At 41.3% G+C, this 22,861-nt stretch overlaps 1 protein-coding gene across 4 annotated transcripts in view; it reads right to left on the bottom strand.

The window, feature by feature from the left end:
- mta1 (metastasis associated 1) overlaps positions 1–22,353 on the bottom strand; it is a 45,126-nt gene extending 22,773 nt beyond the window's left edge. For all 4 annotated transcript variants that reach the window (XM_073483870.1, XM_073483871.1, XM_073483869.1 and 1 more), the window contains exons 1-3: positions 22,234–22,353; positions 10,415–10,482; positions 6,709–6,802 (exon numbers count right to left, since the gene is read on the bottom strand). In XM_073483870.1, the coding sequence (XP_073339971.1) occupies positions 6,709–6,802; positions 10,415–10,482; positions 22,234–22,261 (190 nt within the window). In that variant the 5' untranslated portion in view covers positions 22,262–22,353. The remainder of the gene's footprint in view (positions 1–6,708; positions 6,803–10,414; positions 10,483–22,233) is intronic.
- Between the last annotated feature and the right edge of the window lie 508 nt (positions 22,354–22,861).

Raw genomic sequence — 22,861 nt, 5'->3', positions numbered from 1 at the left:
TGTGTAAACTGATTTTAAAAAATAAATAAAAAGATTCCTCTTGAGCTGCTCCCTAAAACCTGATGATATAAGTCATCAGTCAAAAAGACCACAAGCCTACTTACAGTCAACTCTCTGCACTGTTGACGCTGTTTGTTTCAGCATGGCAGGCTGTAAAGTTGAAAAAGCGAGTCACAAAATGAACACAAACCACAAAACTAACTATGATTGAGACTGAGAAGTGCGATGAAAACGGTCCGTTGGCTTCTCCGACGCTCTCCGCTCAGGTGATGACTGTCAGTGAAGTCAGAGAAACCACTTTTGAACCAGACAGCGGTGTAACCTCCTCTATGGTCATCCGCCTTGATTGACTCTTCAGCTGACAGCACTGTCAGCAGCCCGGCAGGAGAGACGCTCCATGGGGCACCGGGATTTCATAACTGAACCGCGAGCAGGATGCACACTTTTTCTGGCTCTGACTGTGTGGAAATCTGATGTTTTCATTTCAAAGATGTCAGAGAAAGGCGTTAAAATGTCTTACGGGTATAAGACTCATGTAAGCTGATATGGGAGTTTAGTGTTGTGCTAAAAAGAAAGACAACAGACAAATCTGATTAGCCACCAACTGTATTTAAATAGGAAGTAATTTAAGTAGAAAAGTAATTTCTCTAATAGAAAGTAGAAAGTAATGTGTTCTCCTGACTAATTTCTCTCTGCAACCTGCTTACTGGAGTACATTTAAACCTTCTCAAAAACATGTGCGAGCTGGCAAGTCATTTAAAGTTTAGTTTAGCAGCAAGGTCAACACGTCCCCAAAACTAGAGTTTTGCACATCATGCAAACATTCTGCACAGAGGAGTATTTTTAGCTTAATTTTACTTTGCTTTCAAACAACAAAGCAGCGCAAAAAGGTATTTTTTTAGCATAACTGCCCCTATTCTTCCCTTACAAACAGTACAAGTAATTACATTTTTACAGAATTAAAACAAGTACGATTAACAAGCTGCTCACTGTTTGCCAACGACAAAGTGAAATCTCTGTTTGCTCCACAAAAGGGAACAACAACAACTGTGTCGACACAAGACTTTGTAATCATTACTGCTGATAAGGCAGCAGGTCATAAAGCTCTGCAGGAGAGGATGCAAATGAGAAATTCATCCTGTTACTGAAGTGCCGAGTCGCACTATAACATATCATCACTCTGGCCAAATAAAGAGCGGTTGTGAGGCTAAAGTAGAAAAACATGGCTCTACTACTGGCAGTGCTGACAGACTGTCCTGCAAATACATTTTATTTTTACTTTGAACCCCATTGAGGTTTTCAAATTAAGTTTTGAATGTTTGTCTGTTACATGTCATCGGCCAGACAAAATAAAAATAAATAACCTTAGAACAAAATCCTCAATAAGAATAAAGTGATTCATCGGATTAAATGGAGCACAGAGCAACAAGCAAATGCTACTACATAATATGATCTTTTGGTATTTTAAGGCAATTTACAATAATCTCGTCAGAGCCGTAATGGATTTTTTGTTATTATGGTTATAGAATAAATGTAATTTATGGTGCGGTGAGATTGCTGCTAGACCGCCCCTTTAATACAGGAGTGTGGCTCCCTTTGTGTGCAGGAAGCGGGGGAGCAAACTGTTGATTCCAGTGAAAATGCCAGAAAAAATACGGATTGAAGCAGGAGTATTTTGTTAGATAAAAACATGCTGTGAATTTTGGAAATGAGTACATCTGTATTTTAACTGACAAGATCGCTTGAAAAGGTGGGTGTTGGTCCACTTCCAAGCGGCATGTGGTGCAGTCCATTTGTGGTGAGAACGCAGGCGGGCCGAACGTGAACATTTCCCATAAGAAGTACGTGATTTTAGTACAACTGCTGTGGAGTTTCATTTTACCACATGGGTCATTATGATGCAGGATGATAATCACCAAAACTGTCCAATCAATGAGTTAACTGCCAGTCTGTAGAACTTCATGTTTACTTCTCTTGGTTCCGTATGAACAGGATTCGGACCAGAACCAAAATGCAACAATGTATAAATTTTTTCCCTGGGTGCGGACCAAATGAACCAAACTACAGGTGTGAAAGCACAACTAGTGTGGCCTAATATTTATCTGCAACTGTGCAGAAAGACTAGGTTCAAACACAATGACGAGATATGCAAAAAAAGGAAAAAAGCTGCAAGGCATTCAAATATTGATTTATAATTGTGACGTCAACGTCAATGAAAGCTTTAAACGATTAGGTACAGCCAAACATCTCAAACAAAGTGATGTGATACGTTTATGACCCACTTATGAGCCCAAGTAAGAAAAAAAAAATCTCCACTATATTAAAATATATTGTACTCAGCTCTAGGCCAGCCTGACCTCATTTGCACTAGTTCCAATTTTGTGCATCAGTTCACTGGAAACGTTGTTGTCTTATTTATGGGAGCTCGGAGCCACATCTCAAAAATGGCAAAAGGTTTGATTCATAGCAAATTCAAACGTCTGTAGGGAGGGGCCCAGGGAGGGAAAATGCCAAGTCCGCCACAGACGGTGACCACTCAGGAGGCTGCTTCGCTCACAGGGGAGGGGCCAACTACGGAGCTGGAGGCCCCTTTGAGGGAGTGCTCGGGATCTCTGCAAGCAAAATATTTGATCAATGACTCACAGCAGACACACATTAAGACACACACACACTCAACTGCCATTCTCCACTGGTCCATAACGAAACTGAATTAAAGTGACGGGGCCCAGAGCTAAGAACTCGAGTCCATCATGCATATAAGAACACACACACATCGAGAGAGAGGCACACGAAGTGAGGCTGCAGCTACAGAAACACTGACAGGATACAGCCCACACCCATGCGGTGCACAGCCATTCCCGCCATGCATTTTTAACATATTGCAAATGTCTGGAAACCCCTTACCCAAACTGCAGCTGCCAAAGCACAGCCGAAAACCAAGAGGCCTGTATAGGAACAGCCTATGTAAACATTACTCCACTCAAACATCACCATACGATGCTGCTGGGTATGCTTTATCTGCTTGTGTTTGACCAAAAGAGCAACAAAGCATGATTATAAGTTAAATATTCATGTTTGCTTAATGCTCAGCAGGCAAAAAGAAAACAAATATCCACCCAAACAGTGAAAAAACAAAACAAAACAACACTGGTTTTCTTTTTGTGTTTTTGTTGAGAATCCATTAGCAGACGTACATGAGGTGTACACCGCCGGCAGAACAATCAAAAATCCTGCAAAAGAGGCAGCTCAAAAAATAATCACAGACTTTCTTAAAAAAAAAAAGGGACACACACTGACAAACTGATGCTGTGTGGTCCAACAGAACAAACAATCACCTCCTGCCACGGATACACCCCCAGGCCCCACACACACAATAACACAGTCTCACACGTGTGCACTCATTCAAACAGAACACTTAGCAGTTCTGTGTGTGTGTGTGTGTGTGTGTGTGTGTCTCTCTCTCTCTCTCACACACACACGCACACACACACACACACACACACTAGCACACACACACACACACACTAGCACACACACGCACACACACATATACACTTCGACAACCCAAGAGCCAAGATTAAGCCTGCCACACCCAGTCAAAGTCTAGTGGTTGGTTTTTCTAACATGAAGGTTGGCAGTGTTTCTGCCGTCAGTATGAATGGAGGAGTGAGTTAAGTCAAACTGTGCTGCAATGAACCAACTCTTTAACACTGATTTGATAATCCGGATCTGCAAGTGTGTCCACAGTAGTCCAGAGAGCAACACACACCAAAAAGGTTGTACATGCTCTGAACACAACCTGTCATCTCAGTCCAGATGTGCAGTGGATGCAGTCTAATCAGCTGCTTCACTGTAATTTACACCTGTGGGCTTAAAACCCACCATGTAACACAGCAGAAAACACATCTGTAATCCCCTACCCCCACATCTTCATCAACATCAAAATTGAGGGGGCGGCATTCGACAAAATTTGCAGTTTTCCAAAACAGACAGTTCAACAAGTGCACCAAAATCATAGCTACTGGCCTGGTGTGTAATAAGAAGGTGAGGTATGGTTTAAACTTCTCTTTGTTTTGTAACTTTCTACACAGCTATCCTGTCCCTTTATGTGTATACAGCTGAGTGCACAATAAAGATTGTCACAAAGTGAGAAGTGTTATCTAGGTTTGTATAAGTGCCAAGGCGAGGAAAAAGAAAAAGAGTGACTGTGACGTCAGGAGTGTTCGGAAAAAAAGGCGCTGAGCACTGAGCCTTATCTCTAGGCGGCTGCCTGCTGCTTCAGACGCCCGCTCGCCACGTGGACACGGGCCCTTACACTATCGTATCTGTATTTGTCAACATCATCATCGTTGGTTTTATGTCCCGTCATTTACATTTTCAAATTCTTCTTAAAAAAACAGAAGATAAAAAGATATTTTACAACAGCTTGACTTAATCCTGGTAGCTTTTAGCTGGTTAGAGTTATGCAAGTTCAAATAATTTAAAAAAATAAAAGATTACAGAGTCCAAAGTTCGGTTTATCAAATCTGTCTTGAGTAAGCCCTCTTCCCAAACAAATCAATAAAGGATCTCTGAAATAGAATTTAGAATCAAAATCGGGGAATCCCTAATGATTTCCATCTCGCCCTTCTCCCCTTCTCTCGCCCTGAAAACACTTCGATGTCCACACATCAGAAGAAGTCAAATTTTATGGTCCTTTATGTGCTCACGTAAAGTTGCTGTAAAACAAAAACAAAAAAAATCATGGTGCATCACAAAAGACACTCATGAAGTGTTATCTTGCAAAAAGGAAGAGGAGAGAAAAGATAATTAAAAAAAATAATTAAAGTGTGACTGGTGAGGATGACTAACAACTACAGACTAATTCTGCCAGCATGTGCGTGGTGGGTGGTGGTAATTTCCCACTAAGATAATACTGAAGATGGGATGCTGCCCACAGTCAGGTAGTCTTTCCGTGGACATTTGTAGTTTTTATCAATTCAATTAATCTATTTCAAAATGCATATCCTCCCCGAGGCAACGTTTTCTTGCAGACAGGGTTTACAATCCAGCAGCCACCTGACAGATCACCCATGACCCTAACAAATATCAGATCATAGGATTAGGTAAGAAGTCAGCGGCTCCATACAGTGTCAAAACAGATACTTGTTACACTGTCAAACGACGTGATATCGTGTTATGTTGAAGAAAAAAAAGGAAAGATCCTGAAATGAGAATAAATCCTGCATCCCTCCCTGCTTCTTTACTCTTTGAGTAGTGCCCTGAAGGCATCATTTCCAACTGACCGCTGGGGAGGTGACCCGGACATTCAAGAATGGCTCTGGCCTTTAAGTGACATACTTTTGTTACCTGCATCTTCTCCCTCTCTCTCTCAAAAACACTCAAACAAGGTAAAGTGAAATATCACAAAGCGCTGTCCCATTCTAGTTCATACCATTTCTGCCTCAATCACTCAAACACTTGCAGGTGACGTAAATTAAATCCATAACGGGTTCAGGGCTTTAGGCTTTAGGGGGACTCTTGGATTAGGCTGGAGTCTCTAAAGTCCTATGTTCTTCCTTGGAGCCAGCAGAAGCCTGTCCGCGGGCGCATTTCACTGCAATGCTGCGTTGAATTTCATGGATATCAGGAGAGGTCAGAGAATTGGTGAAAACATGCATGAAAAGGCACGTTTAATGATTCATTTTCTCTCTGCTCATTATGCGGGTAATTGAAGAACTTGTAACGACAACAGGATTGTTTGTAACTGCAATGGGATCCAGATCCAGGTTTTTAAATTTGGATCCACGTCAAATTATAAATCACTCACAGATACCAGCCACCTAAATATGTTAGATTTCTTTCAACAAGATCAATGAATTATTCCCAGGAAATGAGCGTAAATGTTGAAAAAACATTCTCTCACGCAATGTTAAAGAAAATTAATAAAATAATTCCTTGAGCCGTCCCTGCATCCAGATCCACACCAAAGGTTAGCGGGGTCTATTCTGGGCCGAGACCCATCCTCTATCCATGTTTCGTGGAAATCCATTGAACAGTTTTTGTGTAATCCTGCTGACAAAACCGCCACACGTGAAAACATTACCTCCTTGCCGGAGGTTACAAATGTAATGTGATTACTTTGTGACACATTACCCCTCAACACTGCCTGGTGTACACAGAACATTGAAGGCCACACAATCCTGCTTTAAGTAGACTCCATTCAAAGTCTGCCAGCTGTTGCAGATACTGCAGTATATGCTTCAAGCTGAGAAGAACAGCAGTATGTTCAAGTACACACCACACACCCACGCTTAAACTGGAAAGGCACACATGCACAGACACATACACACACACACACACACAAGCACACACACACACAGGTGTCGTCATATTGATACACACAACAGATCGAATGCTGACTGCAATCAGGCCTATCAGAGGAGGGGCTGCAGTCTGGACCATTTCTCTCAGCTCGGCAACAGTCAGTGCACAAACTCAATTTTCTATTGTCCCCTGATAAAAATCTGTTGTGCAAACAAACCTTACAATCAAGCCAAATGACAAATGGAGGAGTATTTTCCAGTTCAGGGTAATCTAGTTCGATTGGATGTGAAGGCACTAAAACTTTGCAGTGGGAAAGAACTGCAGAGAGGTTGCCAAAAAGAGCCGTTCTAAACCCCGGTCGCCGTGTTTTTTTGATGCCTGGTGTTACGGTCGGTCACTCACTTGCATGTTTGTCTGCCAGGGCGATGAGTGTGCTGGAGATGTCCCTGCGCCGGTAAAAACACACCACTTTGGCCTCCACGTTCCCATTGGCTGTCTGCAAACCAGAGACAATCGGCGTTACCACGGCAACAAGTGGTGCCGCACACAGAGCACCCACACACACACACGCACGCGCACGCACGCACACACAGATGAAAGAACCATAGATGGGGCTAGTTCTTAATGATGGCTGAAAACACGGCGTGAGACTAAAGCGATTCTCCAAAAAAATCACAATAAGTGTTGCAGTTATCAGGACACTGTGGTGTGAAGTCCATTTCTTTCTAGTAATACTACACTGGTATGTTGGTACGAGGTTGTTTTTAAATCAGGAGCTGCATGTTTTATCGAATGCTACCTGGAAAAAGAAAACTAAAGGCAGCTCTCCCTACTGGAGGTCTAAAAAGCAATGAAGCTCATTTAGTCATCGATTAGTCGCTTTTACTTCAGTTTTTACTCCCTACACATAAGAGAAAATGGAATAATGGAGTTTAAACTGCCATATTGATAAACTGGGATGCTTTAAAGTGTTACTTATAATTGACAATCACATTGTGTCTTATTAGAGGCTGAGCATATTGGATTAGGAACTCTCTCATGAGTGATGTGAGGGGAAGTCGGATGGAGAGATGGAGTGAAAATGAAACGCAGCAAACTTATTTCTTCACATTCTGCAGACACTTCTTCACTTTTCCAATCACGAAGTAATTAGAATCCACCTTCCCACATTTTCATGTTTGACAAATGCTGCAGTAAAAACCCAATTTCCTCACGTATGATTGTTTTTGATGGCAAATTAAAACCTTTTTTTTCGCTACTAATGAAGGAAGTTTTTAATGAAATGCTGAGGACTGTGTTCACATTTTTGTTCAGGTTGGGGTTTTTTGTGGCTTGGCACAGATGCAACTGCAGTTAAAATGGAGAGAATTAAGTAATATTCTCTTTAACATTTCCTTGTGCATGCTAGTTAAAATGGTAAACCTAACTTGGTCTACAACATAAGGGCAAATTAACATGCCAGGGTTAACATAATGAGTACAGGTGCAAGAAAAACACAGAAAAAACGTAACTGTGGTCATAAGGATGCAATTTAAACATGCACTACTGAAGCTGATTTGATTATATTTCTAATTAGTTAATGTGGTGCCTTTTTGGTGACATTTCAGTTCCAAATTCATAAATATTTGTGTGTTAAAACTTTAAATTAAACTTGGTCTGTAGCCCAATTAAAGCACAACATAACAAAAGACAACAAGAAACAGACACACAGGCAGGAAGATGACCTCAATATGCATGTTAACGCAAGTACTGAAAGAGTAACAGTATATAAAGGTAAAGGTGCAGCTGGTGTAATCACAGGGTTTAGCTTTAGTATATAAAGCAGGAGAGTTGATAATAATAAGTTAATGTCACACTTTCGGCATGATTCTTTTGCAGCTGATATAAATACTTAAATTATATTTCTGTCTACTGACAAATCGTTTTATCAAGGTCAGTTTTTCAAGCAAAAAGGCTGAAAATTTACTGGTTCCACCTCCTACATTGTAATGATATTCTGCTTTTCTTTCACTTATACAATAGTAAAGTTTTTGTATTTAGTCTTAAATTCATAGTCGGCCATAACAGGCGATCTCATACCATCATATTGCGCTTTTTTATTATGATGTGCATTTTTCACTATTTTCTTCTGCACCAAAAGAGCATGAGTAATATTACCTGGAGACCTTCATTAATTTTTTATAATTGCAGCGGTTGTCTGTGATCTTAATCCCATGCTTATCTGCCATGTCCAGAATTTGTGAAGTAGACATTCCACCACATATTACCCGCCATATTTAGCCAAACACAGAGGTCATGTGATACTATTTGTCCAATGTGAATCAACACGTTGGTGATTTAGGGTTGTATTTGTTTTCGAACAGGTCAGAAATTTAAGAAGATTTATGGCAAGTAAAGGCTGTCATACTCAAGTTCAGCCACAAAGCATCTTTTTTATTGAAAGTGAGCAAAACAACTGCTGAATGAAAGGTATTGACTTGTACACTTTAGACTACCAGTATTTGCTGCAAAAATCTTTCAGGTCAGTTAGTGCAAACTCTTTGTTTTCTGTGTTTTTCAATACTTTTAAGGAGCTGATTGTGAATACTCTCCCCTACACTGTTCTGTACTTTCTCGATGTGTATCTTCAACCTTCTGGAGGAGAAACCCAGAGATCCCCGAGGAGCAGAGAGACTGACAGTGACAGGCAGTATAGAAGGCTCACTCTGAGCTCTGTGTCAATCACATTAAACACCCTCCATATTATCCAGCACAGGCCTGGGACAGGGGACCGACAGCAGGCACCTGTAACTATTCTACAGAGACGGGCCTCCACTCTGATTCTTTTAATGAACAATGTATGAGATGGCAGGCTGGGATTTAACACATCATCCGCAGCAACATCATCATTACACGTAGGACAATACTGTTTATTGCTTTCAGTGCAATAAAGATTTATACTAACTGAATCACACATTTCCCGTTTTTAAAATGCAATATTGCAAATTTGATTTCGACAATATTATGGTTATTATTGGCATATCAACAATTACCAATGCTGGTCATCAACGATCATTCATATAATAGACTTTTTTTTTTATTCTACCACGAGTTAAAAATGTATGAAGCTAAAAAAAAAATGTTTTCATTAATATTTCATCTGCAGATTATTTGATCATTACTTGATTAATCATTTGACCTATAAAATGTCAAAAGTTGTCAAAACCCAGTGATATGCCGATTACACATAATATGACAAAGAAATTCTCCAAATCCTCACACTTTAGAAGCTGAAACATGGTGAATGTTTGGTACTTTCGCTTGAAAAAATTCCTGAAGGATTCATTGCTTTTCTTCATCATTGCTCTTTGTTTTTTGTTGATTAAAAGATTAATTTAATCGACTAATCATTTCAGGTCTACAGCAGATAAATGTGGAATCTTTTGAAAATTCACAAAACAGGATTTTCATTTCTTTTTAACCACATCCAACATTCAATTCTTCATCTGAGAATGTCTTTTACACTTAAAAGGCATTCTAAAGAAATTATCATTTTTGTTTTATGCTATAAGTCAAATTAAATTGTTTTATGCTTTAGGGGTGCAGTGAAGAAAACACAAGACAGTTCAAATTTATGGTAAATAATAGGTTTGAACAATTAATCAGAATATCATCAAAGTGCAATATCAACATTGCAGAGGCTGCATTTTTTGATAAAAGGTCAAATGTGTGACAAAACAGCATTATAATGACGTGCTGTAGTGCTGCAGAGAGGCTCCTGGACTACAAATCTTGTTTGTCAGATGTAAGAAAAGAGGTTTGTTTGGTACAGACCTCAACAAAAGTCACATAATCATGAGTCAAATAGTTTTGTTTTTAAGTGAAAATGAAAGTTCTGATGCAAAAATCATCATTCCCACTAGTTGTGTATCATATCGCAATCTCAATATCTGTTAAAATAATTGCAAAATGATTTCTTTTTACCAGATTGTGCAGCCCTGGTCACTAGTAGAACCGATTCCTGTTCTTTGACGAATCATATTAAGGAGTGGGTTTTGTGGTTCGTAAGGTTTCCAATTGAGGCATAAAAATCTGATGTACAGCCGTCAGATCTGTGACACAAACTCACCTTGTTCAACTCCTCTATCCTCCTGATCAGCAGTGGGTTACTGGACGAGTTCTCAAAGTAAACGTAATCTGCAGGAGAACATAGACAAGGAGGAAGGGAAAGAGAAAGAGCAGAATGGAAAGAGAAAGAAAAAAAGAGCAAAGAGAAATGTCAGTCAGCATTTCAGGGTCATCCAAATGTTCAGGGTGATTTCTAGTTGGACCACGCTATGACAGCATGATTAGTCAACAGGAAAAGTGCAACACAGACATCCACCAAATGTTGGTTCAACTCTGTTAGATTAATTTCATACAGAGGAGATCCAGCTGTAGTTGGGAGGTCTGACTGAATGAGACGTCCACACACACACATATACACACACACACACAACAAATCTGGCCTTCCAAACCTTCCATTCAGACTGCAGCCTTGTATTTCCTCATGCTTTCCTTTGTCTTATTGCTCTGTTCAACCCCCCACCACTACCACCCCCCCATGTGTGTTGTTGTTGTTGTTTGCATGCACGGTGCGTCTGCATTTGTGTGGGTGTGTGTGTGAGAGACCGCAAAAGCTCCACCGCGCATGTGTGACTTTACTATGCATTCAAGTGTGCGTGTGTGTATCTGTGTGTGCATGCGTGCGTGCGTGCGTGTGTGCGGTTCCTGGCATGGCTCCAGGCCCATTGGAGGCTTAGCTCTCACCAGGATGTCCCCACAGGCCCCAGTCTTGGTAGGGTGCCTGGTCTTAGCCCTGCATGTGTCTTGGCTGAGTGCTGTCAGATTATACCCCACACTTGGAAGCTTGCCTGGAGGTGGAGCTATCCTCCCTTCACCCTGAACCTCCCCCTCTCCCCTCCCCCCATGCTCCCAGAGGCCCCCCCGTCTTCTTGACCGACGAGGCCAGAGATCGGCCGAACTTCCAGCGGCGTACCCGCGATACGCACTGACTCACGCTTTTATCTCCTGCACCTCCTGTGTCCAACGTTAACTGGTTTAGACATGCACACTCAGGATCTGCACTGACATCCAGATCTATCTTACATTAGTATTACTGCCAGAGTTAAAGGAAAAATCCACCTACAAATGCTGGTACAACAACTATCTGTAATGTCATCTTGTATTTTGGAACACTTTGCCGTTTGTTCTGCATAGAAAGCTTCAGAATATAGAAGAAAAAAAAAAGCTATTCAAATCTATTTTCATTTGAATGATCTGATAGTGATTCATACAATTCTGAGATTGAACTTTTAATATGGGCTGTGCCTTTTCCTATAGATGCGTTTCAAAGGGTCTCAAATTAACCACGCCAAGCACCAAATGCAGGTCGTTTTTTCTGTTTAGCAACGAATCTTTTAAGATCAACGATTACAAAACAGAAATTGTAACATGAATAAGAATATAGTGCTAAAACAATCAGTAACTTACAGGAAACGAATCGACACCTACACTTAATGATTTTCTCATTATCAGATAATCTGCAGGTCTTTTTCCTGGTTAACTGACTAAATGTCTGACTGTTAAATGTCAAAAGATATTTGATTTGTTATAATATAAAACAGAGAAAAACAACAAATCCTCACATCAGATGAGCTTGATTGGCCCCAGAGAATAGTTGTAAGCTAGTTGAAATAGAGAACGAGGTTCATTTTCTTGTTTTGCCGTCCTGTCTACGAGGATGTACTATTTAGTAAAAAGTCTAATATGTCTAAACTAATATGTCTCTTGTTTGTGTTGGGCTAGACGATTATGAAAACCTTGAGTTGGGCTTCAGGAAGGGAACCTTTGTTTGCAGCAGATTTTATTTGGCAAGCTCGGGAGGGAAGGAAGAATATCTAGTTTTAGACCGAGCTGCAAAATAACTTGCAATTCTGTAACGAAATGAAATGTTTAACAACTTCAACTCCACTTTTTGTGTCTTGAGAGTTGGACATTTTAGGTGCAAAACATGAAGCATGCACAACATGCACAAAGGTACTGAAAGATATACTTGCGGCTTACAACATTTTGCAAAAGTCTTTATGTTTAAGTAGCTAAAAGGTGACAGTAGGTGGGGGTTAAATAATTCCTAATATTTTGGATGCACTGTACACCACTGAATGAAAAGTTGTATAAAGATGTGAGAATTTCACACTTCCTCTTGTGGGTTAACCAAAGCAGCAGCAGTACTTCAGAAAGCGTGTAGAGTGTCATTCCTGTAACAGCTTCTTCTGGCAACCACAGGCACATATTCACTCCTCGACATCGCTTTGCGATGGGGAGACATCGTCACATCGTGTCTGTCTGCTCTTCACCCTGTAACAGCTTGTTACTAGACTCCACTGCCACTGTGACATCTCCGTCCTGCTGCTGAATATCAAATAGTCCGATTTGAAATTGAGCGGCACTGGGACAGAAGTTGAAGATATCAGACTAGCTCATTTTCTCAAGCAGCAGGCTGGAGGTCAGAGGTCAGAAAAACTGGTAGTTCTGATCACCGGACTGGGCTGAGAAACTGTGGATTGGGAAAGTGAGTGAGATTTTGTCGTCAGTGAAGAACCACAGCTAAGATGCCCTTGAGCGACAAACTTGATTAGAGCTAAAACAGTTTGTTGATTAATTGATTAGTCTATCCTAAGAAACTTCTATGTTATGTATTATCAAATCATTCACTTTCAAGATGCTTTCAGCTTCACAAAAGTGAGAATTTTCTGCTTTTTCTCAACCTGATTTCTAGTAAACTGAGTATCTTTGGGCTTTTGACTGTTGGCCTTGCAAAAATTAGCAATTCGTAGACGTCACCTTGGCCTTTAATACATCTACTTGGAAGATTCCAAGGAAAATCTGAATAATTGATTTTTTATAACTTAAAAAATGTAATCATATAATTGAGAAGAGACTTGATAGATAAAAAACAATAAGCCCTGAATTTAATTCCCACTGGCCAGCAGTGAAAGATCCTGCACTGCTGACCAATATGTCAATTAGGGATGCAGCTAACTGGGGTTGGACTGATATCAATGCCATCGTCCATCGCCGATGACGTGACAATCATCAACTTCCATCACCAGATGCCACAGAAAAGTAGTGTGTCCCCTCAGAGTTGCCATAAGGCAAGAGTTGTCGGCATTTGTTACATGTGGGAGAAAAAATTAAAAGTTTGTTGCTGCTCAATGTGCTAACGTTACATCTCCATGTCTTGTTTATTATTTTCTTAGTAAACCAGCTCAGTTAGGTGAACTCAAGACAGCTAATTAATGACAATGGTGTGTCTTTTCTGTGGATTGCTGTTAGTGTGTCTCTTTCAATCGTGCGGTTGCAGCAACTCATCACATATGAAAAGCAGTAACCAGAGCATTTGCTTGGTAAATTACTTAAACGATCGATCAAATCATCAAAATGGTTGATGATTAATTCTCAGTCAATCAACGAATTGATTGATCGACTAATGGTCTAAATCTTTCAACATGAATGTGAATGCGCATACTGTTAAAAATTCAAATATGTCTGCTAAGAAGAGACAACACTCCCTGGACACATAAAGGTAAATAAAACTGTCAATGTTCAAAAGCGCCCTCATCAAAAGCTTGTGTGATGCTCTCAAACCGCGGAGAGAAATGTTGACGTTTAAATGCGGCCTTCAATGCTCACCAGCTCTAAGGGACTCATTAATCGAGAGCCAAAATGCGTCATGACCATTTCAAACTGAAGCAGAGCCACATGTCCCCATTCAGTTCTGGTGTGGGGTTGGGTGTGAATCGCTGTCACACAGTAAGACACTTTTTTTTTCCCTTTCTGGTCAGTGACGGCACATTTCTCCCAGTACATTTAGAGTCAGTGTGAAGGTGGGATATTGGGCACAGTCTTCCTTTTTCCTGGCTCGGGATCATAAGCTACCAAGAACGGAATCACTTCAAGTGTCCCGTCCTGCTGCCTCCAGAAGGAACGAGTGAATACGGGAAGAAAATGGTTAAGAGACAGTCCAGAGTGGGTTCTTTGAGTGTTGGAGTTTCCACCATGTGAGGAGCTGAAGCCTGGTGGAGAGCGAACTCAAAATGAGAGCAACAGAGAGAAAGAGAGAGGGCCTGTAGGCACTGAGCAGCGTCACTCAGTCTCTCCGTTTCCCATCAGCCCTCCCGCCGCCTCAATCCGCGTCTAAACCCCCCTCCTCCTCTCTCCCACTCTCCAGCCTGTGCTCCCGGTGTCAGCCAATCAACGGGCTCCGGCGCCAGTGATGTCACGGTGCAGTCGGATTTTGTGTGAGCCAATCAAGGCATGTTACTGAGCCCCAAAAGAGAGATGTCTGCTGGGCTGATTCAAACCAGGCCAAAGAGAGACGGAGGGACAGACAGACGCAATGATGAGAGAGGGAAAACCTGAGATAACTGATGGAGAGAGATGCATGGACAGAAAGAGAGACTGGAGACTGGCAGACAGTCTAGCAGACATGTGAAGTGGGAAACGAATTCGTAAGAGTTCAAATGGGAGCAAAAATAAAGAGAATTATTAACGGTTTAGAGGTTGCTTTCTTAATTAAAGTATGCCACCACCTGTTCCTACTTGAAAAAGTGAAAAGAATGCATTACAGGCAGCGGTAAAAACAAGTCTTTGTATGGTTTGGCCTCTGAGTGGAAGAAGTCTTCAGCTGTCTATGCCAAAACTTACAAGTTGGCTGAAGATGAATTTGAAGTTGAAAGGTCTAAATCACTGTAATACGAAGACATGAGATGGATGTTTCATAAGTTAAGGACTAGTCCACACATACAACGATCTCCGTCCACTTGAGTGTTTCAGCACCGTTTTAGAAATAATAGCCACACTAACATACCTGAATATGCATATCACCTGGCCATTCATGCACACTAGGCGTGCGCATGCTGGTGTAAACATGAAGCAGATTGTACGCTCTGTGGTTAGTTGCTTAGTTACAGAAAATAATATGAATGAGGCAGGAAAAGCTCTTTCCTGATAATGGTCTCCCATCCATCATTGAAAAACTCAAATACTCCAGTATCATAACACATACTCCGAGTTCACTTTTGCCAATGATGCTACACTGATACGGCCAAATTAGGAAGCGCCACCCCGGAGGGAGTTTTCCAAAAGATCTATTTTCAGCTACCTAAAATTTGTGTGTGCGCAAAGGGCCAAAAAGCATGGAAAAAGCTAAGTTTCAAGAAACTAACATGTACGTGTGGACAGGGCCCAAGAGGGAGGGTTGTCATAACGGAAATTTTCATTCATAATCCTTCACCTTAGTGCAATGATGACGAGCCCTCTGAGGGTTAAAAGATGATCAACAAAAAAATTTGATGATTGAATTTCTTATTATTATTTCTACTACATGTCGCGTCTTTTCTATCATTTTTAAAATCTTTGCTTTGTTGAGAAAAAAAAAAAAAGGCGTTTTTAAAAGAATCTCTCCTGCCTTCCTGTTCGTACTTTCTGATATTGGCTTTATTTTAGTGTGTCAAGTGAAGTTACTGCTGGTAAAAAACCAAACATTTCCTGGTTCTGCTGCTTTATAATTACAGCTTTTATACAACTAAATAACAGGAGACCTCTATTGTGAAGGATTCTTATTTCTCCACTACTCAAGACGTGCACACCATCAGTTAAAGACACACCTTCAAGCAGATAGCCCTCTTGTAGTGGAAATGCAAACCCCTGCCACGGTGGGCTGACATGCTGACTCAAACCAAGTCGAGCCGAGCCAGCATGTGTATGGAAAAGCCCCATTAGACATTTGCAATCTGTAATGGCCGTTTGTTACTAGGCACTGTTGGCTATAAAAGGGTTACAAGCCAAAAATTTGCTTTAGTGCATCATGTGTCTCATATCGCCTACAGAAGCAGCTGTTCTACTGCCACACTGTACTCCAAAATTTGGTGATCACCAGATAACATAATCAAGACAGTTCCTGCCCTGGCGCTCCTTGAATGCAGCATTCCCTGCCCTTGCTGCCACGCGATATACAGCATACCAGCGCTAAATCCTTACGGGAGTGGACCCAGTTCGAGCAGCACAGACACTAGCCGAGTCGGAGCAACTCACAAAGTGGTAAGAATGTGTGTCTCAAGTTTGCCCATGTCAATATATTAGTAACAATAATATCACAGTGATGATGAAAGGGGCTGGGCTGAAGCTGAGAAAGGAGATGGAGAAGCTGTAAACAGAGAACGTGAAACATCCGCCCACGCTTGTCCATGCACACATGCACACATGCCCCCGCCACACCCCACACCCCCTATCCGATGCTTACTCACACACTCACACTGAGAGGTGTGTCTGTTGTCGTGAGCAGCAACCATGGAAGAGATTACGGCTGTGACTGTTATAGTATGGACGGAGGTTTCTATGGTAATGGTAGGGATTTTAATCTTCTGGATCAATCTCGCACCTCGTTTTCACAGTCTGATATCACTCACTTTCACTCTAACTGGCATTATCAAGTGAGACGCTGCTGCACACATCTGTTTAGGGTGAGGCCAAAGCAACCATCTATAAATCCATCCATCCATCTATCAAAACAACTAGTGCCTTTTGTCATTTCTGGCTGAAGAAGGTGAAAATCCACTTTAAGACAATAGATAAACATCTTTTATGTAATGTTTTGCAACTCTCTTCTGACCCTGAGGACAATCTAGATTGAAAACCAGAATGTGAAATATAAATGTCGGAGTTAATCTGTTTAAGCAGAGAGGTATTTTGATCACATAAACAGTGGCAGCAACTAAACTACCACAATACATCTGTCTTGCACTTGTGTCACAGCCACCATGGCAGCTTGTTCTGATTCAAATGTGATTCATCAGCAAACGTGTGGAGATTTTCCACAAAACTTCTCTCTCAAACAACGATTTAGGGGCAGTTTGTACGACCAGATCTTAAATTCCAAATAGCTGAGGTGGCGTGAAGACGCCACGAGGCCGATAGCTCGCAGCAAATGCCGTTTATTGTGACGGATGTGTGTGCAGTTTGGCCTCTAAAGAAATGTGATGATGGGGACACTTTGTTGACTGAATCTAATAGCTGTCATGCATCTTTCTAACTGACCGCCCTGAACTGGGCAGGATGGCAGCGAGTTTTACTTTGCAAGTACACCCACCAGACCTGTGATAGAGGCAACTGCCAGCGTGGGAAATTAACACCAGCCACCAGCCAAACACAGTGTGGGCTCCGTCAAACTTAGTCGGTTTGTAAATTAGTAAACACTGCAGCACCTTTAAGCAGGTTCTGAATCATAACTGGCAGCGAGGAGAAAATCCTCACCGGCCAAAAGAAATGTGAGCAAGTTTGTCACTTTTTAAGTTAGTAAACACTACAACACTTTTAGCACACTCTGTACAAGGGTTGTCACACTCCGACAGCATCGGTGCAAGTAATTATTAAAAGGAAAGCTTTGCAAGTTTCAAGTCGTAAAAACAAGAGTCAGGTGCCCATATTAAGACAGGTTTTACTTGCTGTAATCATTCCTTCCTCATGTGCTCCTCCACTGTGCAGAGATACTGGAGCCTGGCAGATTTTTTGCAACGTTCCCTCAAATGTGGTTAAACTCTTGGGGCAGTTTGACAATAATCTTTATTGTCTAAAATGACATCAGTGTACTGAAATGATAATCTTCACCAGAAATGTAATAATTATAAATTACTCCAAATATTTTTTTCTGCATTATTATCTCTCTAAAAGGAAAAAAAAGTTTCATATCGGCACATATCAGACTCCATATAGGCCGATACCGATATATCTGTAATCGCATACAAATCAGTCATACAAATCAAGTACATATCTTCCAAAGTTAGGCATTTTAGTACAAACTTCCTTCTTTGTTTTACCTTTCTTCCACTGCAAATAAAAAATAACAGATGCACTAGAAAGGTCTGGTAACTTTGGAAGATACCCACTTGATTAGTTTAAGACTTGGCGGTGCAGAGGAGGTGCCAATGCAGAGGGCTCCGGCAATAATAAACAAGTTTTGCTGTCACACAACAAGGCATCATCCTGCAAGGTGCTGCACTGGTCAACAAAATAACACACATGCACACATTCCTGGTGGATTACTATAAGACATGAAAGCCTTGTTTCTCCTGTTTACCTCACGACCGTCATGGTCAAAGATGAAACAACTGCCGCCGTGATAACTTACCAGTTGTTCAATCCTACTATGAACTTCTGTGCAGTGTTTTGTGTTCTGAAAAGCCTTAAAATTCATAGACTTGTTAATAAAACTACATTTCCTGGATTGTATTTCATGTCTCAAAATCCTTTTAACAACACACCACCACCAACGCAGTCTCCTGATTTTGGTCTGAATAACCACCAAGACTTCTAAAGCCTGATATTACCTTCAAATAAATTGAAGAATAGATTTTTGTTCAGAAGTGCATTAGGAAAAGATATTTTAATTGCCAGTAAGAATAGACTTGAGAAACTGTGAGCCTATCCTTTAAAGCATACAAATCAGGACCTCAACCAAACTTTTTCTTTGTTCATAGTCTTAAGAGTGATTTTTGGCCGAGCGACAAGTCTGCAGCAAGTCCTGGAGATTCTTGTTTGGCGTTTCAGACCTTTTAACTTCTGTGGCCTTTGCACAAAAAACTCTGGTCTAGCCTCTCATCCCATCCCACCATTAAGATGATAAGACTTATGATATAGCCTATACTTAGCTACCAACACTTTCCGGTGTATGGGGAGGAAGCACTAGGAAGAAGCACTGCAGGCACAGGAAGAGTGGCGTGTGGCCTGCATGACAAAAACAAAGACATCGGGGCCTATGGAACCAGCCTTTGTCCATGGTTCATTTAGAAGGGAAGTCATTGCTTTTCCAAGACGACGATGCATTGTCTTGCAAAGTGGCGGCCATCTTTCCAATGCTTTGTTCTGATGTTGGGTTGAATTGGTCTCAGGAGAAGCTTCAGTCAATTATGAGGCTTATTTTTGGCCTAAATTGTGCTTGTTTTTTGGTCTAAATTATGGAAAAACAATTTAATGGTATGTTTATTCCGTAATTTGATTTTTATGCTTTGTGGTTTCAGATTAGTTTAGGTCATTACTGTGTTTACATTTTGCCCTACCAAGGACGAACAATAACTTTATCCTGCAAGTTTCTTATGCCTTCTTTAGTCAGGAAGTCTCATTGAGATCAAGATCTTTTTTGCAATAGAGACCTCTAAGCAAACCAGATATACAGTCACAACAGGAAAATGAACTGACTCAAAACAACCATAACACCCACACAGAGAGCCACATTAATTAAAACAATAAGAAATATTCTTAGAAATTTAAGCTAGGGAAACTTTAAAGTCTCTCAGAGGAATGAGTGTCTCCAACTACATGATGTGTCGCAGCTTATTCCAGCAGTACAGTACCCATAAAAATGGGTATTACAGTATTCAATTGCAAAATTATTATTATATATGGCCAGAGTAAATAGCAGTGGACCTGTTATTCATCCTTGAGGGACACCTTTATCGAACATTTGGAGATTTGATATGAAAGAAACAGCAACAACAGTTTCAACTCTATCAGAGGGTTTTGATTACAACCAGGGTTAGACTGATTATCAAGGCCGATATTCAGCATTGTTCCAATCATCGCTCTCTGTGCTTTTTGTGTCCAATTGCCAGTAAAATAAATTAATTTAAAAATGCAAAACTTTGGCTCTGATGTGTCATTCTTTCTCTGCGCCCACACACACACACACACACACACACACACACACACACATCACAAGTAAACACTGAAAAAGTATCTAGTAAAGTTATCATAAATGTAGAGGAGTGGAAGTATAAAGTATGCACATGAATACTGGTGCCAAATATCGTTCAACAGTCTTCTTGTGTACTTCGGTATCAGCCCTGAAAAAAAACACAAGGGTCGATCCCTAATCAAAACCCACAAAAGGGAGTCTACGTAACAAAACGTTGTGATCAACAGTATTAAAAGCCTTAGACAGATCTACAAAGAGTGCTGCATAGTGTTGTTTTTAGTCAAGGGACTTAAAAGTGTCATCCACAGCCACAGCTGCAGCAGTTATTGTTATTAAGTCCAGGACCAGTTGTGACTTAACTAACTTTGGGACAGGCAGGAAAGCTTGGATATGCTGTAGGTCGAGGGTTAGGTAGGGGGTTATGTGAATAATTAAATTTGTTTGGATTAATTTAAAGCAACATAACAAAACCTCCAGGTCTCATCCCGAGGTCGTCAAATACTGACGTCAGACTGAAGCGTCAGTATTTGATAATTTTGCAGATGAGACAACCTTTCACCAGGTATTTACATTTTGTTGCTATAATTTCAGTTCAATGTGTAAAGTGTTAGGGTATGGGGGCCAAAACACACCATGTAAAAGCTACAAGGTAGACAGAGAGGAAGAGAGACAGTCATTTACACTTTCTGCAGGCAATTTAGTTTCCTGCAGACAAGACACTGAACTGGTTAGCATCTCCGTTGGACAGATTGAATAGGCGAAGTCAATCCAACATTTGGCTGACGAAGTGTTAACTTTCTGCTCTGCTCTGGACATAATCCTGTTCTCACTCGGGTAGGCCTAGTTTCATTTGACTAAATAAGAGGGCTATGACGTTCTCTACGTGCTATTTTTGATGCAGGTACCAATGCCAAGGAGAGCCACAAGACCAATTGTCAGCGATGCTGTGCAAATATGACTTGAGAATGTAAATCAGTCACTCGTGCTTTTTCCCTCCATCTCCCGTTGACATGTCCAATACCCAACCACAACAGGGAGAACACTGGACTCCGATCAGAAACATGAATGAAAACAACCGCTTGATGGAAACATAAGCGAGCTATGCGCTTCGCCGCACACCTTCATGTGGTAGTTATTACACTTTATGAACCAGAAACAGAATAAAATGTTGTGTTGAGTCAAATATTCTGCAACACTGATTATTATTTTGTTAGTAAAGCATTTGATATTGTCCTATCCCGTCCTTTCTTTTGTACTATTCAATCCTTTCTCACATCCAGTGATCCAGGGAAGCCGCCCCCCCCCCCCCCCTCCAAAAAAAAAAACAAAACAAAAAAAACAAACCCCTGCCTTATTGAAACTATAATCTAGCTGCAGTGCCTATTTTTACACAGCACTTACAGGACACGAATCAGAGCAACATAAGCAGAAAATGAGTGGGAGGGGGAAAACAGGAATCTTAATTAGGCATCAACTGGAATTGCCTGTACAAATTAAAGACAAATTAATCAGGCTTAAAGATGGGAAGCATGCAAAGACATCCTTTTTATCCCAATTTTCTCCCATCTCAGCTCTTGCAGTTAAGAGGTAGCCATTAACTTTTTTTTTTTTTTCCCCCATCCCAGTTCCTTTCTCTGCACTTTTTCCCCAGTCAAAAGCATCTTCTCACCACTTCCCAGCAAAGTCTTAATGGGTTTCCGTCGGCGAGTGAATAACTAATAACGTTGGTTATCATTGTGAAAGAGCAGCCGGGCAAGTAGTTGAATGGCACGCAAAAACTTTTACACCGTTGTTCAGCCATGTTACCTTAAAAATATACAGAAAACACAATGCACGGGGGGCTTATTGAAGTAGTTTTGCTCGGGATCACCCGTCAAGTTACAACAAACACAAAAGAAGCGAGGGAATCCGGCAGCGGGTTCAGTAAGCGAACCCGCTACTCTTCATCACCATCCTCCTCTTCACACAGTCACCACCATCATCATCTGTGAAGCACAAGGGCTCTTTAGCTTTAGGGAAATAATAGAAGGGAAAGGAAAGACGGACCACGCTCTTGTAAATACGTGAAAAAACAAGGACCCGCGGCGAATCATGGCGAGTCCGCCGTGAAGACATTTACGGGGGAAGGTTGTACAATGTTGCGCCCGCCACCTTACCTCCAACCCGGTACATGTTCGCTGCCATGGCTGCCCCCGGTCCCTGGCTTCCTCTCCAGGTAGAGGGGTGGCTCTCTTCTCTCTCGCAGTGCCGGAGCTGTGTTAGCACTGCCGCCGCTGTGTGTTGGAAAATGGTGGATTGATCAATACGAAACAGACTAGCAGAGGGACCTTAAAGAGACAGTACACTTTGTCGCCGCGGCTTGAAGTTTGAGGGGCTGGATGGGATGTAACAAATCCGGGCAATGTAGCGACACGCCGATGTTTTGTTCCCGTGTAAACATAACTTTTGTTCCCGCTCGGCTGGCAGGAATTAGCTTTTGCTAGCGGCCCCCGCGTGTGACGTCACTGGCGCGTCCCAACACCAATTAATGCAGTTCGCTCCGAGTCTCGTTCCCCCGCGCGGTTGATTAGTTTACTTACTCGTGCAGTTTAAGTACATTTAAGTAAATAAGCGAGAAAACACAGCACACAAACAGGTGGATAAAAGTATCATCAAGTCATGTTAGTGCCTGGTTCGGATGATTAAACTATCGCGATACTTTAAGGTGAGACCCCAAGGTAAAGAGTTTATCTTTTGTAGCCTACCAGAAACTCAAGCATTCATGTCCCATCCCTTAAACCAGCG

The sequence above is a fragment of the Pagrus major genome, chromosome 16, assembly GCF_040436345.1.
Source record: "Pagrus major chromosome 16, Pma_NU_1.0".
Lineage (NCBI taxonomy): Eukaryota > Metazoa > Chordata > Actinopteri > Spariformes > Sparidae > Pagrus > Pagrus major.
Note: the sequence above shows the minus strand (reverse complement) of the source record. Positions and strands in the feature narration are given on the sequence as shown.